Below are 20,347 nucleotides of genomic sequence, written 5' to 3'. Positions count from 1 at the left end.
TTCTGTCTCTGAAGCAATGGGATCTTCCGTACCATCATCTGAAAAACCTACAATATCATCAACATCTGAAGGTACAACTATGCCTGAAAAATCTAATCAACCACTAACTTCACATTTGGAAGCAACAGACACCTCTATATCATTAACATCACAGGAAATAACAGTGTCTGAAATGACATTTTCTGAGCCACTAGTTACGCTACCTGCATTTACTTCAGAATTCACCTCAAATGTTCCTTCATCAACGCTAGCAGCAAGTACAGCCAGTACATTTCAGAGTGATGTAACTCACAAGAATCCAACTTTTACAGAAACAAACAGTTCATCTGCTCCTACTTCTACTGTGCCAGTCACTTCAGCTGAGATTCAGTCACCAACGTCTTCAGATACGTTAGTACTTACCAACAGTGAAACAAAACAAACTTTCAGCTCTGCACTGTTTGAATCAACAACTCCAGTGGATTCTTATACCCCTGAAGCTTTTTCACTTGAATCCCCCTCTTCACCTTCGGAGGTTGTGGAGAGTTCTATGCCTTCAACATCTGAGAAAACAACATCCAACGTTTATACTTCTGAAGCAAAAAGCACCTCATCTTCTTTTACGTCACCTGACAATATATCTCTTACATCTTCTATTGAAATTGGGATCACCTCCAGTATTGTTGCAACTTCTGAAACCAGCACCCTCTCGTTGACTTCTGTAGAAAGTGCCTCATCACCTGCTTCTACGTTTAATGAACCAATAACAACACTCGAGCCCTTACCTGTGTTAACCACAGGTAAAACCATCCTAACTATTGCTAGCATGACAAGCACATTCCACTCTTCAGAATCTACACATTTACCTGAAATAATGTCTAGCTCCCCTGAAACCACCTTACCCCAAACTTCTCCTTCTGTCTCTGAAGCAATGGGATCTTCCGTACCATCATCTGAAAAACTTACAATAACATCAACATCTGAAGGTACAACTATGCCTGAAAAATCTAATCAACCACTAACTTCACATTTGGAAGCAACAGACACCTCTATATCATTAACATCACAGGAAATAACAGTGTCTGAAATGACATTTTCTGAGCCACTAGTTACGCTACCTGCATTTACTTCAGAATTCACCTCAAATGTTCCTTCATCAACGCTAGCAGCAAGTACAGCCAGTACATTTCAGAGTGATGTAACTCACAAGAATCCAACTTTTACAGAAACAAACAGTTCATCCGCTCCTACTTCTACTGTGCCAGTCACTTCAGCTGAGATTCAGTCACCAACGTCTTCAGATACGTTAGTACTTACCAACAGTGAAACAAAACAAACTTTCAGCTCTGCACTGTTTGAATCAACAACTCCAGTGGATTCTTATACCCCTGAAGCTTTTTCACTTGAATCCCCCTCTTCACCTTCGGAGGTTATGGAGAGTTCTATGCCTTCAACATCTGAGAAAACAACATCCAACGTTTATACTTCTGAAGCAAAAAGCACCTCATCTTCTTTTACGTCACCTGACAATATATCTCTTACATCTTCTATTGAAATTGGGATCACCTCCAGTATTGTTGCAACTTCTGAAACCAGCACCCTCTCGTTGACTTCTGTAGAAAGTGCCTCATCACCTGCTTCTACGTTTAATGAACCAATAACAACACTCGAGCCCTTACCTGTGTTAACCACAGGTAAAACCATCCTAACTACTGCTAGCATGACAAGCACATTCCACTCTTCAGAATCTACACATTTACCTGAAATAATGTCTAGCTCCCCTGAAACCACCTTACCCCAAACTTCTCCTTCTGTCTCTGAAGCAATGGGATCTTCCGTACCATCATCTGAAAAACCTACAATAACATCAACATCTGAAGGTACAACTATGCCTGAAAAATCTAATCAAACACTAACTTCACATTTGGAAGCAACAGACACCTCTATATCATTAACATCACAGGAAATAACAGTGTCTGAAATGACATTTTCTGAGCCACTAGTTACGCTACCTGCATTTACTTCAGAATTCACCTCAAATGTTCCTTCATCAACGCTAGCAGCAAGTACAGCCAGTACATTTCAGAGTGATGTAACCCGCAAGAATCCAACTTTTACAGAAACAAACAGTTCATCTGCTCCTACTTCTACTCTGCCAGTCACTTCAGCTGAGATTCAGTCACCAACGTCTTCAGATACGTTAGTACTTACCAACAGTGAAACAAAACAAACTTTCAGCTCTGCACTGTTTGAATCAACAACTCCAGTGGATTCTTATACCCCTGAAGCTTTTTCACTTGAATCCCCCTCTTCACCTTCGGAGGTTATGGAGAGTTCTATGCCTTCAACATCTGAGAAAACAACATCCAACGTTTATACTTCTGAAGCAAAAAGCACCTCATCTTCTTTTACGTCACCTGACAATATATCTCTTACATCTTCAATTGAAATTGGGATCACCTCCAGTATTGTTGCAACTTCTGAAACCAGCACCCTCTCGTTGACTTCTGTAGAAAGTGCTTCATCACCTGCTTCTACGTTTAATGAACCAATAACAACACTCGAGCCCTTACCTGTGTTAACCACAGGTAAAACCATCCTAACTACTGCTAGCATGACAAGCACATTCCACTCTTCAGAATCTACACATTTACCTGAAATAATGTCTAGCTCCCCTGAAACCACCTTACCCCAAACTTCTCCTTCTGTCTCTGAAGCAATGGGATCTTCCGTATCATCATCTGAAAAACCTACAATAACATCAACATCTGAAGGTACAACTATGCCTGAAAAATCTAATCAACCACTAACTTCACATTTGGAAGCAACAGACACCTCTATATCATTAATATCACAGGAAATAACAGTGTCTGAAATAACATCTTCTGAGCCACTAGTTACGCTATCTGCATTTACTTCAGAATTCACCTCAAATGTTCCTTCATCAACGCTAGCAGCAAGTACAGCCAGTACATTTCAGAGTGAAGTAATCAACAAGAATCCAACTTCTACAGAAACAAACAGTTCATCTGTTCCTACTTCTTCTGTGCCAGTCACTTCAGCTGAGATTCAGTCACCAACATCTTTAGATACATTAGTACTTACCAATAGTGAAACAAAACAAACTTTCAGCTCTGCACTGTTTGAATCAACAACTCCAGTGGATTCTTATACCCCTGAAGCTTTTACACTTGAATCCCCCTCTTCACCTTCTGAGGGTATGGAGAGTTCTATGCCTTCAACATCTGAGAAAACAACATCCAACGTTTATACTTCTGAAGCAAAAAGCACCTCATCTTCTTTTACGTCACCTGACAATATATCTCTTACGTCTTCTATTGAAATTGGGATCACCTCCAGTATTGTTGCAACTTCTGAAACCAGCACCCTCTCGTTGACTTCTGTAGAAAGTGCCTCATCACCGGCTTCTACGTTTCATGAACCAATAACAACACTCGAACCCTTACCTGTGTTAACCATAGGTAATACCATCCTAACTACTGATAGCATGACAAGCACATTCCACTCTTCAGAATCTACACATTTACCTGAAATAATGTCTACCTCCCCTGAAACCACCTTACACCAAACTTCTCCTTCTGTCTCTGAAGCAATGGGATCTTCCGTACCATCATCTGAAAAACCTACAATATCATCAACATCTGAAGGTACAACTATGCCTGAAAAATCTAATCAACCACTAACTTCACATTTGGAAGCAACAGACACCTCTATATCATTAACATCACAGGAAATAACAGTGTCTGAAATGACATTTTCTGAGCCACTAGTTACGCTACCTGCATTTACTTCAGAATTCACCTCAAATGTTCCTTCATCAACGCTAGCAGCAAGTACAGCCAGTACATTTCAGAGTGATGTAACTCACAAGAATCCAACTTTTACAGAAACAAACAGTTCATCTGCTCCTACTTCTACTGTGCCAGTCACTTCAGCTGAGATTCAGTCACCAACGTCTTCAGATACGTTAGTACTTACCAACAGTGAAACAAAACAAACTTTCAGCTCTGCACTGTTTGAATCAACAACTCCAGTGGATTCTTATACCCCTGAAGCTTTTTCACTTGAATCCCCCTCTTCACCTTCGGAGGTTGTGGAGAGTTCTATGCCTTCAACATCTGAGAAAACAACATCCAACGTTTATACTTCTGAAGCAAAAAGCACCTCATCTTCTTTTACGTCACCTGACAATATATCTCTTACATCTTCTATTGAAATTGGGATCACCTCCAGTATTGTTGCAACTTCTGAAACCAGCACCCTCTCGTTGACTTCTGTAGAAAGTGCCTCATCACCTGCTTCTACGTTTAATGAACCAATAACAACACTCGAGCCCTTACCTGTGTTAACCACAGGTAAAACCATCCTAACTACTGCTAGCATGACAAGCACATTCCACTCTTTAGAATCTACACATTTACCTGAAATAATGTCTAGCTCCCCTGAAACCACCTTACCCCAAACTTCTCCTTCTGTCTCTGAAGCAATGGGATCTTCCGTACCATCATCTGAAAAACCTACAATAACATCAACATCTGAAGGTACAACTATGCCTGAAAAATCTAATCAACCACTAACTTCACATTTGGAAGCAACAGACACCTCTATATCATTAACATCACAGGAAATAACAGTGTCTGAAATGACATTTTCTGAGCCACTAGTTACGCTACCTGCATTTACTTCAGAATTCACCTCAAATGTTCCTTCATCAACGCTAGCAGCAAGTACAGCCAGTACATTTCAGAGTGATGTAACTCACAAGAATCCAACTTTTACAGAAACAAACAGTTCATCTGCTCCTACTTCTACTGTGCCAGTCACTTCAGCTGAGATTCAGTCACCAACGTCTTCAGATACGTTAGTACTTACCATCAGTGAAACAAAACAAACTTTCAGCTCTGCACTGTTTGAATCAACAACTCCAGTGGATTCTTATACCCCTGAAGCTTTTTCACTTGAATCCCCCTCTTCACCTTCGGAGGTTATGGAGAGTTCTATGCCTTCAACATCTGAGAAAACAACATCCAACGTTTATACTTCTGAAGCAAAAAGCACCTCATCTTCTTTTACGTCACCTGACAATATATCTCTTACATCTTCTATTGAAATTGGGATCACCTCCAGTATTGTTGCAACTTCTGAAACCAGCACCCTCTCGTTGACTTCTGTAGAAAGTGCCTCATCACCGGCTTCTACGTTTCATGAACCAATAACAACACTCGAACCCTTACCTGTGTTAACCACAGGTAATACCATCCTAACTACTGATAGCATGACAAGCACATTCCACTCTTCAGAATCTACACATTTACCTGAAATAATGTCTACCTCCCCTGAAACCACCTTACACCAAACTTCTCCTTCTGTCTCTGAAGCAATGGGATCTTCCGTACCATCATCTGAAAAACCTACAATATCATCAACATCTGAAGGTACAACTATGCCTGAAAAATCTAATCAACCACTAACTTCACATTTGGAAGCAACAGACACCTCTATATCATTAACATCACAGGAAATAACAGTGTCTGAAATGACATTTTCTGAGCCACTAGTTACGCTACCTGCATTTACTTCAGAATTCACCTCAAATGTTCCTTCATCAACGCTAGCAGCAAGTACAGCCAGTACATTTCAGAGTGATGTAACTCACAAGAATCCAACTTTTACAGAAACAAACAGTTCATCTGCTCCTACTTCTACTGTGCCAGTCACTTCAGCTGAGATTCAGTCACCAACGTCTTCAGATACGTTAGTACTTACCAACAGTGAAACAAAACAAACTTTCAGCTCTGCACTGTTTGAATCAACAACTCCAGTGGATTCTTATACCCCTGAAGCTTTTTCACTTGAATCCCCCTCTTCACCTTCGGAGGTTGTGGAGAGTTCTATGCCTTCAACATCTGAGAAAACAACATCCAACGTTTATACTTCTGAAGCAAAAAGCACCTCATCTTCTTTTACGTCACCTGACAATATATCTCTTACATCTTCTATTGAAATTGGGATCACCTCCAGTATTGTTGCAACTTCTGAAACCAGCACCCTCTCGTTGACTTCTGTAGAAAGTGCCTCATCACCTGCTTCTACGTTTAATGAACCAATAACAACACTCGAGCCCTTACCTGTGTTAACCACAGGTAAAACCATCCTAACTACTGCTAGCATGACAAGCACATTCCACTCTTCAGAATCTACACATTTACCTGAAATAATGTCTAGCTCCCCTGAAACCACCTTACCCCAAACTTCTCCTTCTGTCTCTGAAGCAATGGGATCTTCCGTACCATCATCTGAAAAACCTACAATAACATCAACATCTGAAGGTACAACTATGCCTGAAAAATCTAATCAACCACTAACTTCACATTTGGAAGCAACAGACACCTCTATATCATTAACATCACAGGAAATAACAGTGTCTGAAATGACATTTTCTGAGCCACTAGTTACGCTACCTGCATTTACTTCAGAATTCACCTCAAATGTTCCTTCATCAACGCTAGCAGCAAGTACAGCCAGTACATTTCAGAGTGATGTAACTCACAAGAATCCAACTTTTACAGAAACAAACAGTTCATCCGCTCCTACTTCTACTGTGCCAGTCACTTCAGCTGAGATTCAGTCACCAACGTCTTCAGATACGTTAGTACTTACCAACAGTGAAACAAAACAAACTTTCAGCTCTGCACTGTTTGAATCAACAACTCCAGTGGATTCTTATACCCCTGAAGCTTTTTCACTTGAATCCCCCTCTTCACCTTCGGAGGTTATGGAGAGTTCTATGCCTTCAACATCTGAGAAAACAACATCCAACGTTTATACTTCTGAAGCAAAAAGCACCTCATCTTCTTTTACGTCACCTGACAATATATCTCTTACATCTTCTATTGAAATTGGGATCACCTCCAGTATTGTTGCAACTTCTGAAACCAGCACCCTCTCGTTGACTTCTGTAGAAAGTGCCTCATCACCTGCTTCTACGTTTAATGAACCAATAACAACACTCGAGCCCTTACCTGTGTTAACCACAGGTAAAACCATCCTAACTACTGCTAGCATGACAAGCACATTCCACTCTTCAGAATCTACACATTTACCTGAAATAATGTCTAGCTCCCCTGAAACCACCTTACCCCAAACTTCTCCTTCTGTCTCTGAAGCAATGGGATCTTCCGTACCATCATCTGAAAAACCTACAATAACATCAACATCTGAAGGTACAACTATGCCTGAAAAATCTAATCAACCACTAACTTCACATTTGGAAGCAACAGACACCTCTATATCATTAACATCACAGGAAATAACAGTGTCTGAAATGACATTTTCTGAGCCACTAGTTACGCAACCTGCATTTACTTCAGAATTCACCTCAAATGTTCCTTCATCAACGCTAGCAGCAAGTACAGCCAGTACATTTCAGAGTGATGTAACTCACAAGAATCCAACTTTTACAGAAACAAACAGTTCATCTGCTCCTACTTCTACTGTGCCAGTCACTTCAGCTGAGATTCAGTCACCAACGTCTTCAGATACGTTAGTACTTACCAACAGTGAAACAAAACAAACTTTCAGCTCTGCACTGTTTGAATCAACAACTCCAGTGGATTCTTATACCCCTGAAGCTTTTTCACTTGAATCCCCCTCTTCACCTTTGGAGGTTATGGAGAGTTCTATGCCTTCAACATCTGAGAAAACAACATCCAACGTTTATACTTCTGAAGCAAAAAGCACCTCATCTTCTTTTGCGTCACCTGACAATATATCTCTTACATCTTCTATTGAAATTGGGATTACCTCCAGTATTGTTGCAACTTCTGAAACCAGCACCCTCTCGTTGACTTCTGTAGAAAGTGCCTCATCACCTGCTTCTACGTTTAATGAACCAATAACAACACTCGAGCCCTTACCTGTGTTAACCACAGGTAAAACCATCCTAACTACTGCTAGCATGACAAGCACATTCCACTCTTCAGAATCTACACATTTACCTGAAATAATGTCTAGCTCCCCTGAAACCACCTTACCCCAAACTTCTCCTTCTGTCTCTGAAGCAATGGGATCTTCCGTACCATCATCTGAAAAACCTACAATAACATCAACATCTGAAGGTACAACTATGCCTGAAAAATCTAATCAACCACTAACTTCACATTTGGAAGCAACAGACACCTCTATATCATTAACATCACAGGAAATAACAGTGTCTGAAATGACATTTTCTGAGCCACTAGTTACGCTACCTGCATTTACTTCAGAATTCACCTCAAATGTTCCTTCATCAACGCTAGCAGCAAGTACAGCCAGTACATTTCAGAGTGATGTAACTCACAAGAATCCAACTTTTACAGAAACAAACAGTTCATCTGCTCCTACTTCTACTGTGCCAGTCACTTCAGCTGAGATTCAGTCACCAACGTCTTCAGATACGTTAGTACTTACCAACAGTGAAACAAAACAAACTTTCAGCTCTGCACTGTTTGAATCAACAACTCCAGTGGATTCTTATACCCCTGAAGCTTTTTCACTTGAATCCCCCTCTTCACCTTCGGAGGTTATGGAGAGTTCTATGCCTTCAACATCTGAGAAAACAACATCCAACGTTTATACTTCTGAAGCAAAAAGCACCTCATCTTCTTTTACGTCACCTGACAATATATCTCTTACATCTTCTATTGAAATTGGGATCACCTCCAGTATTGTTGCAACTTCTGAAACCAGCACCCTCTCGTTGACTTCTGTAGAAAGTGCCTCATCACCTGCTTCTACGTTTAATGAACCAATAACAACACTCGAGCCCTTACCTGTGTTAACCACAGGTAAAACCATCCTAACTACTGCTAGCATGACAAGCACATTCCACTCTTCAGAATCTACACATTTACCTGAAATAATGTCTAGCTCCCCTGAAACCACCTTACCCCAAACTTCTCCTTCTGTCTCTGAAGCAATGGGATCTTCCGTACCATCATCTGAAAAACCTACAATAACATCAACATCTGAAGGTACAACTATGCCTGAAAAATCTAATCAACCACTAACTTCACATTTGGAAGCAACAGACACCTCTATATCATTAACATCACAGGAAATAACAGTGTCTGAAATGACATTTTCTGAGCCACTAGTTACGCTACCTGCATTTACTTCAGAATTCACCTCAAATGTTCCTTCATCAACGCTAGCAGCAAGTACAGCCAGTACATTTCAGAGTGATGTAACTCACAAGAATCCAACTTTTACAGAAACAAACAGTTCATCTGCTCCTACTTCTACTGTGCCAGTCACTTCAGCTGAGATTCAGTCACCAACGTCTTCAGATACGTTAGTACTTACCAACAGTGAAACAAAACAAACTTTCAGCTCTGCACTGTTTGAATCAACAACTCCAGTAGATTCTTATACCCCTGAAGCTTTTTCACTTGAATCCCCCTCTTCACCTTCGGAGGTTATGGAGAGTTCTATGCCTTCAACAACTGAGAAAACAACATCCAACGTTTATACTTCTGAAGCAAAAAGCACTTCATATTCTTTTACGTCACCTGACAATATATCTCTTGCATCTTCTATTGAAATTGGGATCACCTCCAGTATTGTTGCAACTTCTGAAACCAGCACCCTCTCGTTGACTTCTGTAGAAAGTGCCTCATCACCTGCTTCTACGTTTAATGAACCAATAACAACACTCGAGCCCTTACCTGTGTTAACCACAGGTAAAACCATCCTAACTACTGCTAGCATGACAAGCACATTCCACTCTTTAGAATCTACACATTTACCTGAAATAATGTCTAGCTCCCCTGAAACCACCTTACCCCAAACTTCTCCTTCTGTCTCTGAAGCAATGGGATCTTCCGTACCATCATCTGAAAAACCTACAATAACATCAACATCTGAAGGTACAACTATGCCTGAAAAATCTAATCAACCACTAACTTCACATTTGGAAGCAACAGACACCTCTATATCATTAACATCACAGGAAATAACAGTGTCTGAAATGACATTTTCTGAGCCACTAGTTACGCTACCTGCATTTACTTCAGAATTCACCTCAAATGTTCCTTCATCAACGCTAGCAGCAAGTACAGCCAGTACATTTCAGAGTGATGTAACTCACAAGAATCCAACTTTTACAGAAACAAACAGTTCATCTGCTCCTACTTCTACTGTGCCAGTCACTTCAGCTGAGATTCAGTCACCAACGTCTTCAGATACGTTAGTACTTACCATCAGTGAAACAAAACAAACTTTCAGCTCTGCACTGTTTGAATCAACAACTCCAGTGGATTCTTATACCCCTGAAGCTTTTTCACTTGAATCCCCCTCTTCACCTTCGGAGGTTATGGAGAGTTCTATGCCTTCAACATCTGAGAAAACAACATCCAACGTTTATACTTCTGAAGCAAAAAGCACCTCATCTTCTTTTACGTCACCTGACAATATATCTCTTACATCTTCTATTGAAATTGGGATCACCTCCAGTATTGTTGCAACTTCTGAAACCAGCACCCTCTCGTTGACTTCTGTAGAAAGTGCCTCATCACCGGCTTCTACGTTTCATGAACCAATAACAACACTCGAACCCTTACCTGTGTTAACCACAGGTAATACCATCCTAACTACTGATAGCATGACAAGCACATTCCACTCTTCAGAATCTACACATTTACCTGAAATAATGTCTACCTCCCCTGAAACCACCTTACACCAAACTTCTCCTTCTGTCTCTGAAGCAATGGGATCTTCCGTACCATCATCTGAAAAACCTACAATATCATCAACATCTGAAGGTACAACTATGCCTGAAAAATCTAATCAACCACTAACTTCACATTTGGAAGCAACAGACACCTCTATATCATTAACATCACAGGAAATAACAGTGTCTGAAATGACATTTTCTGAGCCACTAGTTACGCTACCTGCATTTACTTCAGAATTCACCTCAAATGTTCCTTCATCAACGCTAGCAGCAAGTACAGCCAGTACATTTCAGAGTGATGTAACTCACAAGAATCCAACTTTTACAGAAACAAACAGTTCATCTGCTCCTACTTCTACTGTGCCAGTCACTTCAGCTGAGATTCAGTCACCAACGTCTTCAGATACGTTAGTACTTACCAACAGTGAAACAAAACAAACTTTCAGCTCTGCACTGTTTGAATCAACAACTCCAGTGGATTCTTATACCCCTGAAGCTTTTTCACTTGAATCCCCCTCTTCACCTTCGGAGGTTGTGGAGAGTTCTATGCCTTCAACATCTGAGAAAACAACATCCAACGTTTATACTTCTGAAGCAAAAAGCACCTCATCTTCTTTTACGTCACCTGACAATATATCTCTTACATCTTCTATTGAAATTGGGATCACCTCCAGTATTGTTGCAACTTCTGAAACCAGCACCCTCTCGTTGACTTCTGTAGAAAGTGCCTCATCACCTGCTTCTACGTTTAATGAACCAATAACAACACTCGAGCCCTTACCTGTGTTAACCACAGGTAAAACCATCCTAACTACTGCTAGCATGACAAGCACATTCCACTCTTCAGAATCTACACATTTACCTGAAATAATGTCTAGCTCCCCTGAAACCACCTTACCCCAAACTTCTCCTTCTGTCTCTGAAGCAATGGGATCTTCCGTACCATCATCTGAAAAACCTACAATAACATCAACATCTGAAGGTACAACTATGCCTGAAAAATCTAATCAACCACTAACTTCACATTTGGAAGCAACAGACACCTCTATATCATTAACATCACAGGAAATAACAGTGTCTGAAATGACATTTTCTGAGCCACTAGTTACGCTACCTGCATTTACTTCAGAATTCACCTCAAATGTTCCTTCATCAACGCTAGCAGCAAGTACAGCCAGTACATTTCAGAGTGATGTAACTCACAAGAATCCAACTTTTACAGAAACAAACAGTTCATCCGCTCCTACTTCTACTGTGCCAGTCACTTCAGCTGAGATTCAGTCACCAACGTCTTCAGATACGTTAGTACTTACCAACAGTGAAACAAAACAAACTTTCAGCTCTGCACTGTTTGAATCAACAACTCCAGTGGATTCTTATACCCCTGAAGCTTTTTCACTTGAATCCCCCTCTTCACCTTCGGAGGTTATGGAGAGTTCTATGCCTTCAACATCTGAGAAAACAACATCCAACGTTTATACTTCTGAAGCAAAAAGCACCTCATCTTCTTTTACGTCACCTGACAATATATCTCTTACATCTTCTATTGAAATTGGGATCACCTCCAGTATTGTTGCAACTTCTGAAACCAGCACCCTCTCGTTGACTTCTGTAGAAAGTGCCTCATCACCTGCTTCTACGTTTAATGAACCAATAACAACACTCGAGCCCTTACCTGTGTTAACCACAGGTAAAACCATCCTAACTACTGCTAGCATGACAAGCACATTCCACTCTTCAGAATCTACACATTTACCTGAAATAATGTCTAGCTCCCCTGAAACCACCTTACCCCAAACTTCTCCTTCTGTCTCTGAAGCAATGGGATCTTCCGTACCATCATCTGAAAAACCTACAATAACATCAACATCTGAAGGTACAACTATGCCTGAAAAATCTAATCAACCACTAACTTCACATTTGGAAGCAACAGACACCTCTATATCATTAACATCACAGGAAATAACAGTGTCTGAAATGACATTTTCTGAGCCACTAGTTACGCAACCTGCATTTACTTCAGAATTCACCTCAAATGTTCCTTCATCAACGCTAGCAGCAAGTACAGCCAGTACATTTCAGAGTGATGTAACTCACAAGAATCCAACTTTTACAGAAACAAACAGTTCATCTGCTCCTACTTCTACTGTGCCAGTCACTTCAGCTGAGATTCAGTCACCAACGTCTTCAGATACGTTAGTACTTACCAACAGTGAAACAAAACAAACTTTCAGCTCTGCACTGTTTGAATCAACAACTCCAGTGGATTCTTATACCCCTGAAGCTTTTTCACTTGAATCCCCCTCTTCACCTTTGGAGGTTATGGAGAGTTCTATGCCTTCAACATCTGAGAAAACAACATCCAACGTTTATACTTCTGAAGCAAAAAGCACCTCATCTTCTTTTGCGTCACCTGACAATATATCTCTTACATCTTCTATTGAAATTGGGATCACCTCCAGTATTGTTGCAACTTCTGAAACCAGCACCCTCTCGTTGACTTCTGTAGAAAGTGCCTCATCACCTGCTTCTACGTTTAATGAACCAATAACAACACTCGAGCCCTTACCTGTGTTAACCACAGGTAAAACCATCCTAACTACTGCTAGCATGACAAGCACATTCCACTCTTCAGAATCTACACATTTACCTGAAATAATGTCTAGCTCCCCTGAAACCACCTTACCCCAAACTTCTCCTTCTGTCTCTGAAGCAATGGGATCTTCCGTACCATCATCTGAAAAACCTACAATAACATCAACATCTGAAGGTACAACTATGCCTGAAAAATCTAATCAACCACTAACTTCACATTTGGAAGCAACAGACACCTCTATATCATTAACATCACAGGAAATAACAGTGTCTGAAATGACATTTTCTGAGCCACTAGTTACGCTACCTGCATTTACTTCAGAATTCACCTCAAATGTTCCTTCATCAACGCTAGCAGCAAGTACAGCCAGTACATTTCAGAGTGATGTAACTCACAAGAATCCAACTTTTACAGAAACAAACAGTTCATCTGCTCCTACTTCTACTGTGCCAGTCACTTCAGCTGAGATTCAGTCACCAACGTCTTCAGATACGTTAGTACTTACCAACAGTGAAACAAAACAAACTTTCAGCTCTGCACTGTTTGAATCAACAACTCCAGTGGATTCTTATACCCCTGAAGCTTTTTCACTTGAATCCCCCTCTTCACCTTCGGAGGTTATGGAGAGTTCTATGCCTTCAACATCTGAGAAAACAACATCCAACGTTTATACTTCTGAAGCAAAAAGCACCTCATCTTCTTTTACGTCACCTGACAATATATCTCTTACATCTTCTATTGAAATTGGGATCACCTCCAGTATTGTTGCAACTTCTGAAACCAGCACCCTCTCGTTGACTTCTGTAGAAAGTGCCTCATCACCTGCTTCTACGTTTAATGAACCAATAACAACACTCGAGCCCTTACCTGTGTTAACCACAGGTAAAACCATCCTAACTACTGCTAGCATGACAAGCACATTCCACTCTTCAGAATCTACACATTTACCTGAAATAATGTCTAGCTCCCCTGAAACCACCTTACCCCAAACTTCTCCTTCTGTCTCTGAAGCAATGGGATCTTCCGTACCATCATCTGAAAAACCTACAATAACATCAACATCTGAAGGTACAACTATGCCTGAAAAATCTAATCAACCACTAACTTCACATTTGGAAGCAACAGACACCTCTATATCATTAACATCACAGGAAATAACAGTGTCTGAAATGACATTTTCTGAGCCACTAGTTACGCTACCTGCATTTACTTCAGAATTCACCTCAAATGTTCCTTCATCAACGCTAGCAGCAAGTACAGCCAGTACATTTCAGAGTGATGTAACTCACAAGAATCCAACTTTTACAGAAACAAACAGTTCATCTGCTCCTACTTCTACTGTGCCAGTCACTTCAGCTGAGATTCAGTCACCAACGTCTTCAGATACGTTAGTACTTACCAACAGTGAAACAAAACAAACTTTCAGCTCTGCACTGTTTGAATCAACAACTCCAGTAGATTCTTATACCCCTGAAGCTTTTTCACTTGAATCCCCCTCTTCACCTTCGGAGGTTATGGAGAGTTCTATGCCTTCAACAACTGAGAAAACAACATCCAACGTTTATACTTCTGAAGCAAAAAGCACTTCATATTCTTTTACGTCACCTGACAATATATCTCTTGCATCTTCTATTGAAATTGGGATCACCTCCAGTATTGTTGCAACTTCTGAAACCAGCACCCTCTCGTTGACTTCTGTAGAAAGTGCCTCATCACCGGCTTCTACGTTTAATGAACCAATAACAACACTTGAGCCCTTACCTGTGTTAACCACAGGTAAATCCATCCCAACTACTGCTAGCATGACAAGCACATTCCACTCTTCAGAATCTACACATTTACCTGAAATAATGTCTAGCTCCCCTGAAACCACCTTACCCCAAACTTCTCCTTCTGTATCTGAAGCAATGGGATCTTCCGTACCACCATCTGAAAAACCTACAATATCATCAACATCTGAAGGTACAACTATGCCTGAAAAATCTAATCAACCACTAACTTCACATTTGGAAGCAACAGACACCTCTATATCATTAACATCACAGGAAATAACAGTGTCTGAAATGACATCTTCTGAGCCACTAGTTACGCTACCTGCATTTACTTCAGAATTCACCTCAAATGTTCCTTCATCAATGCTAGCAGCAAGAACAGCCAGTACATTTCAGAGTGATGTAACCCACAAGAATCCAACTTCTACAGAAACAAACAGTTCATCTGCTCCTACTTCTACTGTGCCAGTCACTTCAGCTGAGATTCAGTCACCAACGTCTTCAGATACGTTAGTACTTACCAACAGTGAAACAGAACAAACTTTCAGCTCTGCACTGTTTGAATCAACAACTCCAGTGGAGTCTTATACCCCTGAAGCTTTTTCACTGAGTTCTATGGCTTCAACATCTGAGAAAACAACATCCAACGTTTATACTTCTGAAGCAAAAAGCACCTCATCTTCTTTTACGTCACCTGACAATATATCTCTTACATCTTCTATTGAAATTGGGATCACCTCCAGTATTGTTGCAACTTCTGAAACCAGCACCCTCTCGTTGACTTCTGTAGAAAATGCCTCATCACCTGTTTCTACATTTAATGAACCAATAACAACACTCGAGCCCTTACCTGTGTTAACCACAGGTAAAACCATCCTAACTACTGCTAGCATGACAAGCACATTCCACTCTTCAGAAACTACACATTTACCTGAAATAATGTCTAGCTCCCCTGAAACCACCTTACCCCAAACTTCCCCTTCTGTCTCTGAAGCAATGGGATCTTCCGTACCATCATCTGAAAAACCTACAATATCATCAACATCTGAAGGTACAACTATGCCTGAAAAATCTAATCAACCACTAACTTCACATTTGGAAGCAACAGACACCTCTATATCATTAATATCACAGGAAATAACAGTGTCTGAAATGACATCTTCTGAGCCACTAGTTACGCTACCTGCATTTACTTCAGAATTCACCTCAAATGTTCCTTCATCAACGCTAGCAGCAAGTACAGCCAGTACATTTCAGAGTGATGTAACCAACAAGAATCCAACTTCTACAGAAACAAACAGTTCATCTGCTCCTACTTCTGTTGTGCCAGTCACTTCCGCTGAGATTCAGTCACCCATGTCTTCAGATATGTTTGTACTTACCAATAGTGAAACAAAACAAACTTTTAGCTCTGCAATGATTACATCAACAACTCCAGTGAATTCTTATACCCCTGAAGCTTTTTCACTTGAATCTCCCTCTTCACCTTCTGAGGTTATGGAGAGTTCTATGCCTCCAACATCTGAGAAAGCAACAGTCAACATTTATTCTTCTGAAGCGAAAAGCACCTCATCTTCTTTCACATCCCCTGACAATATATCTCTTCCATCTTCTATTGAAATTGGGATCACTTCCAGTATTGTTGCAACTTCTGAAACCAGAAACCTCTCGGTGACTTCTGTAGAAAATGCCTCATCACCTGTTTCTACGTCCAATGAACCAATCACAACACTCAAGCCCTTACCTGGCATGCCAACTACTGCAAGCATGAGAAGTACTTTGCATTCTTCTGAATCTACACATTTACCTGAAATAATGTCTAGCTCCACTATAACCACCTTATCCCAAATTTCTCCTTCTGTCTCTGAAGCAATCGTGTCTTCCATGCCATTATCTGAAAATCATACAATACAATTAACATCTGAAGTTACAGCTATGCCTGAAACATCTAATCAACCACTAACTTCACCTTTGAAAGTGACAGACACCTCTTTATCAATAATATCACAGGAAATAACAGTGTCAGAAATGACATCTTCTGAGCCACTAGTTACATTACCTTCATTTACTTCAGAATTCAGCTCAAATATTCCTTCATCAACACCACAAGCAAGTACAGCCATAATATTTCAAAGTACCATAAGCAACAAAAATCCAACATCTTCAGAAACTAACAGTCCACCTACTTCTACTTCTGCCCCAGTCAATTCAGCTGACATTCAACCAGCAATGTCTGCAAGTACATTACTTATTACTAGAGGTGAAGCAAAACAAACGTCTGTAATGATGAAATCAAAAACTCCACTGGTTTCTTATGCCCCTGAAGCTACTTCACCCGAATCCTCATCTACTTCACCTGAATCCTCATCTCCACCCTCTGACGTTATGGAGAGTTCCATGCCTCCAACCTCTGAGGAAACAATATCTAGTCTTAAATCTACTAAAATAACCACTACCTCAGCTTCATTTTCATCAGAATTCAGCTCTAAAGTTCCCTTATTAACATCACAAACAAGTACAGCCAGTACATTTGAAAGTGCTGTAAGCAACAAGAATCCAACATCTTTAGAAACTAACAGTCCACCAGCCCCTGCTTCTACTGCCACAGTCAGTTCAGCAGAGATTCAGTCACCAATTTCTGCAAGTACATTACTTCTCACCGATGGTGAAATAAAACACACTTTCAGTTCTGCAATAATGAATACAACAACTCCAATGGATTCTTATATTGCTGAAGCTACTTCATCTGTATCCTCAACTCCACATTATGAGGTTGTGGAGAGTGCTATGCCTCCAACCTCTGAGGAAACAACATCCAGTCTTAAAATTACTAAAATAACCACTACTTCAGCTTCTGTTGCTGCAACTTCTCAAACTAGTATCCTTCCAGTTTCTTTTCCAGAAAGTACCTCCTCACCTTCTTCTACACCTGCTGTACTAATGACAACATTTAAAACTTTCCCTTCAGTGTCCTCACGTAAAACCATTCTTACTACTGCTAGCACGTCAAGTATATTCCATTCTTCAGAATCGACACATTTAACGGCATCACCTTCTATCCCCCATGAAACCACCTTACCCCTAACTTCTTCTTTAGTCTCTGAAGCAATAGTCTCTTCTGCACCATCATCTCAAGAAAATTCAATCATTTCCACATCTAAAGGTACAACAATGTCTAAAAGTACATCAAATCATCCACTGACCTCACCTTTAGAAGCAACGGCCCCCTCTACATCATTGATACCACAGAAAATAACTGTGTCTAAATTTATATCTTCTAAGCCACTAACTATGATATCTTCATCTACTTCAGAACTCAGCTCTAATGTTCCCTCATCAACACCACAAGTAGATTCAGCTAGTATATTTCAAAGTGCTATAAGCAACAAGAATCCAACAGATTCTTCAAAAATGAACAGTCAATCTGCTCCTACTTCTACTGCCCCAGTCAATTCAGCTGAGAATCAATCACCAGCGTCTGCAAGTACATTACTTATCACTAATGATGAAACAAAGCAAACGTCTAGTTCTGCAATAATGAAATCATCAAGCACTCTGGTTTCTTATAACCCTGAAGTCACTTCATCTGAATCCTCAACTCCACTTTCTGAAATTATGAAGAGTTCTTTGCCTCCATCCTCTAAGGAAACAACATCCAGCATTAAAACTACTAAAACTAACACTACCCCGGCTTCATTTACTTCAGCCCACAGCAAGTCTTTGTCTTCTACTGAAACTGGAAATTCGGCTATTGTTGCAACTTCTGAAACTATCAACCTTCCAGTGTCTTTCGCAGAAAGAACCTCATCACTGGCTTCTACATCTACTGTACCAATTGCAATGACTTTGCCTTCATCATCTGCAAGTTCAACTACTCTTACCACTTCTATTGTGACAGGTATCTTCCATTCTTGAGAATTAAACAGTGTACTATTTCTTCAATGCAGATCATTTTTTATATGTTTATTTAATTGTTTGCATTTTTGGTGGTACCAAGTATTAGTTAATGCACATGATGCTACATGATTTTTTTTTAAAGAGAATCTGAGCTGGTTTCCAAGAATGCTATCAGCACACAGAGGCTGGGTCTGCATATAATGCCCAGCCTCTGTTGCTATACTGCTCCCCCCCCAGGCCCCCCTGCACTCTGCTATGTTCCCATAAATCACACAGCCGTGCTAGCGACACACATCGTGTCTCAGTCGGCTGTTTACTTTTTGCCATGTCAATCTCGCCACTCCCCCGCCTCCTCTATGTCGCTGCTCACTGCCTGCGTCCCTTCCCTCCCCGCTGATTGGCGGGAAGGGACGCAGGCGGGGAGCGGCGCTATGGAGGAGGCGGGGGAGTGCAGAGACTGACACAGCAAAAGGTAAACAGCCGGCTGAGACATGCTGCGTGTCCTTAGCATGCTATGTGATTTATGGGGTCCTGGGGGGGAGCAGTATAGCAACAGAGGCTGGGCATTATATGCAAACCCAGCCTCTGTGTGCTGATAGCATTCTTAAAAACAACCTTGGGTTTTCTTTAAAAAATCATGTAGTACCATGCGCATTAACTGGCACTTGGTACCACCAAAAATACAAACGCCGTGCTAGCGACACACAGCGTGTCGCAGCCAGCTGTTTACCCTTTGCCGTGTCAGTCTCGCTGCTAACCGCCTCCTCCATAGCGCCACTCCTCACCTGTGTCCCTTCCCTCCAATCAGCGGGGAGGGAAGGGACGCAGGTGGGGAGCGGCGACATAGAGGAGGCGGGGGAGCGGCGAGATTGACACTGCAAAAGGTAAACAGCCGACTGAGACACACTGCGTGTCACTAGCATGGCTATGTGATTTATGGGGGCATAGCAGAGCGCATGGGGGGTCTGGGGGGAGCAGTATAGCAACAAAGGCTGGGCATTATATTCAGACACAGCCTCTGTGTGCTGATAGCATATTTAGAACCCACCTCTGGTTCTCTTAAACCACTTGCCGACCGCCCACTACCAATAGGCAGCGGCAAAGTGGCAACCCCAGGACCGCGTAACACCGATCGGCACCTGGGGGACTGAGCAGCCGGGGATCGCGCGCAGGGATGCGTGCACATCCGCCGGCATTAGTCTCCACCCACCCGCGACGTCAACCCTCCAGTCATTTAGCAGTGCTGGCGGGTTGATAACAGCCCAATCTCCCTGTACAAAGTGTATAGTACAATTTGTGATGTATACAAAGTGTGTTATACAGGCTGCCTCCTACCCTGGTGGTCCCAGTGATCGAGGGACCACCAGGGTA

The 20,347-nt window shown here is 41.2% G+C and overlaps 1 protein-coding gene across 1 annotated transcript in view; it reads left to right on the top strand.

The window, feature by feature from the left end:
- The window catches only part of LOC137504747 (mucin-3B-like), a 71,598-nt gene extending 52,604 nt beyond the window's left edge, over nt 1-18,994 (top strand). The window contains exon 4 of the mRNA XM_068233332.1: nt 15-18,994. Within this exon, the coding sequence (XP_068089433.1) occupies nt 15-18,994 (18,980 nt within the window). The remainder of the gene's footprint in view (nt 1-14) is intronic.
- Nucleotides 18,995-20,347: the final 1,353 nt, after the last annotated feature.

The sequence above is a fragment of the Hyperolius riggenbachi genome, chromosome 4, assembly GCF_040937935.1.
Source record: "Hyperolius riggenbachi isolate aHypRig1 chromosome 4, aHypRig1.pri, whole genome shotgun sequence".
NCBI lineage: Eukaryota > Metazoa > Chordata > Amphibia > Anura > Hyperoliidae > Hyperolius > Hyperolius riggenbachi.
This window is presented reverse-complemented; position numbering and strand designations above follow the sequence as displayed.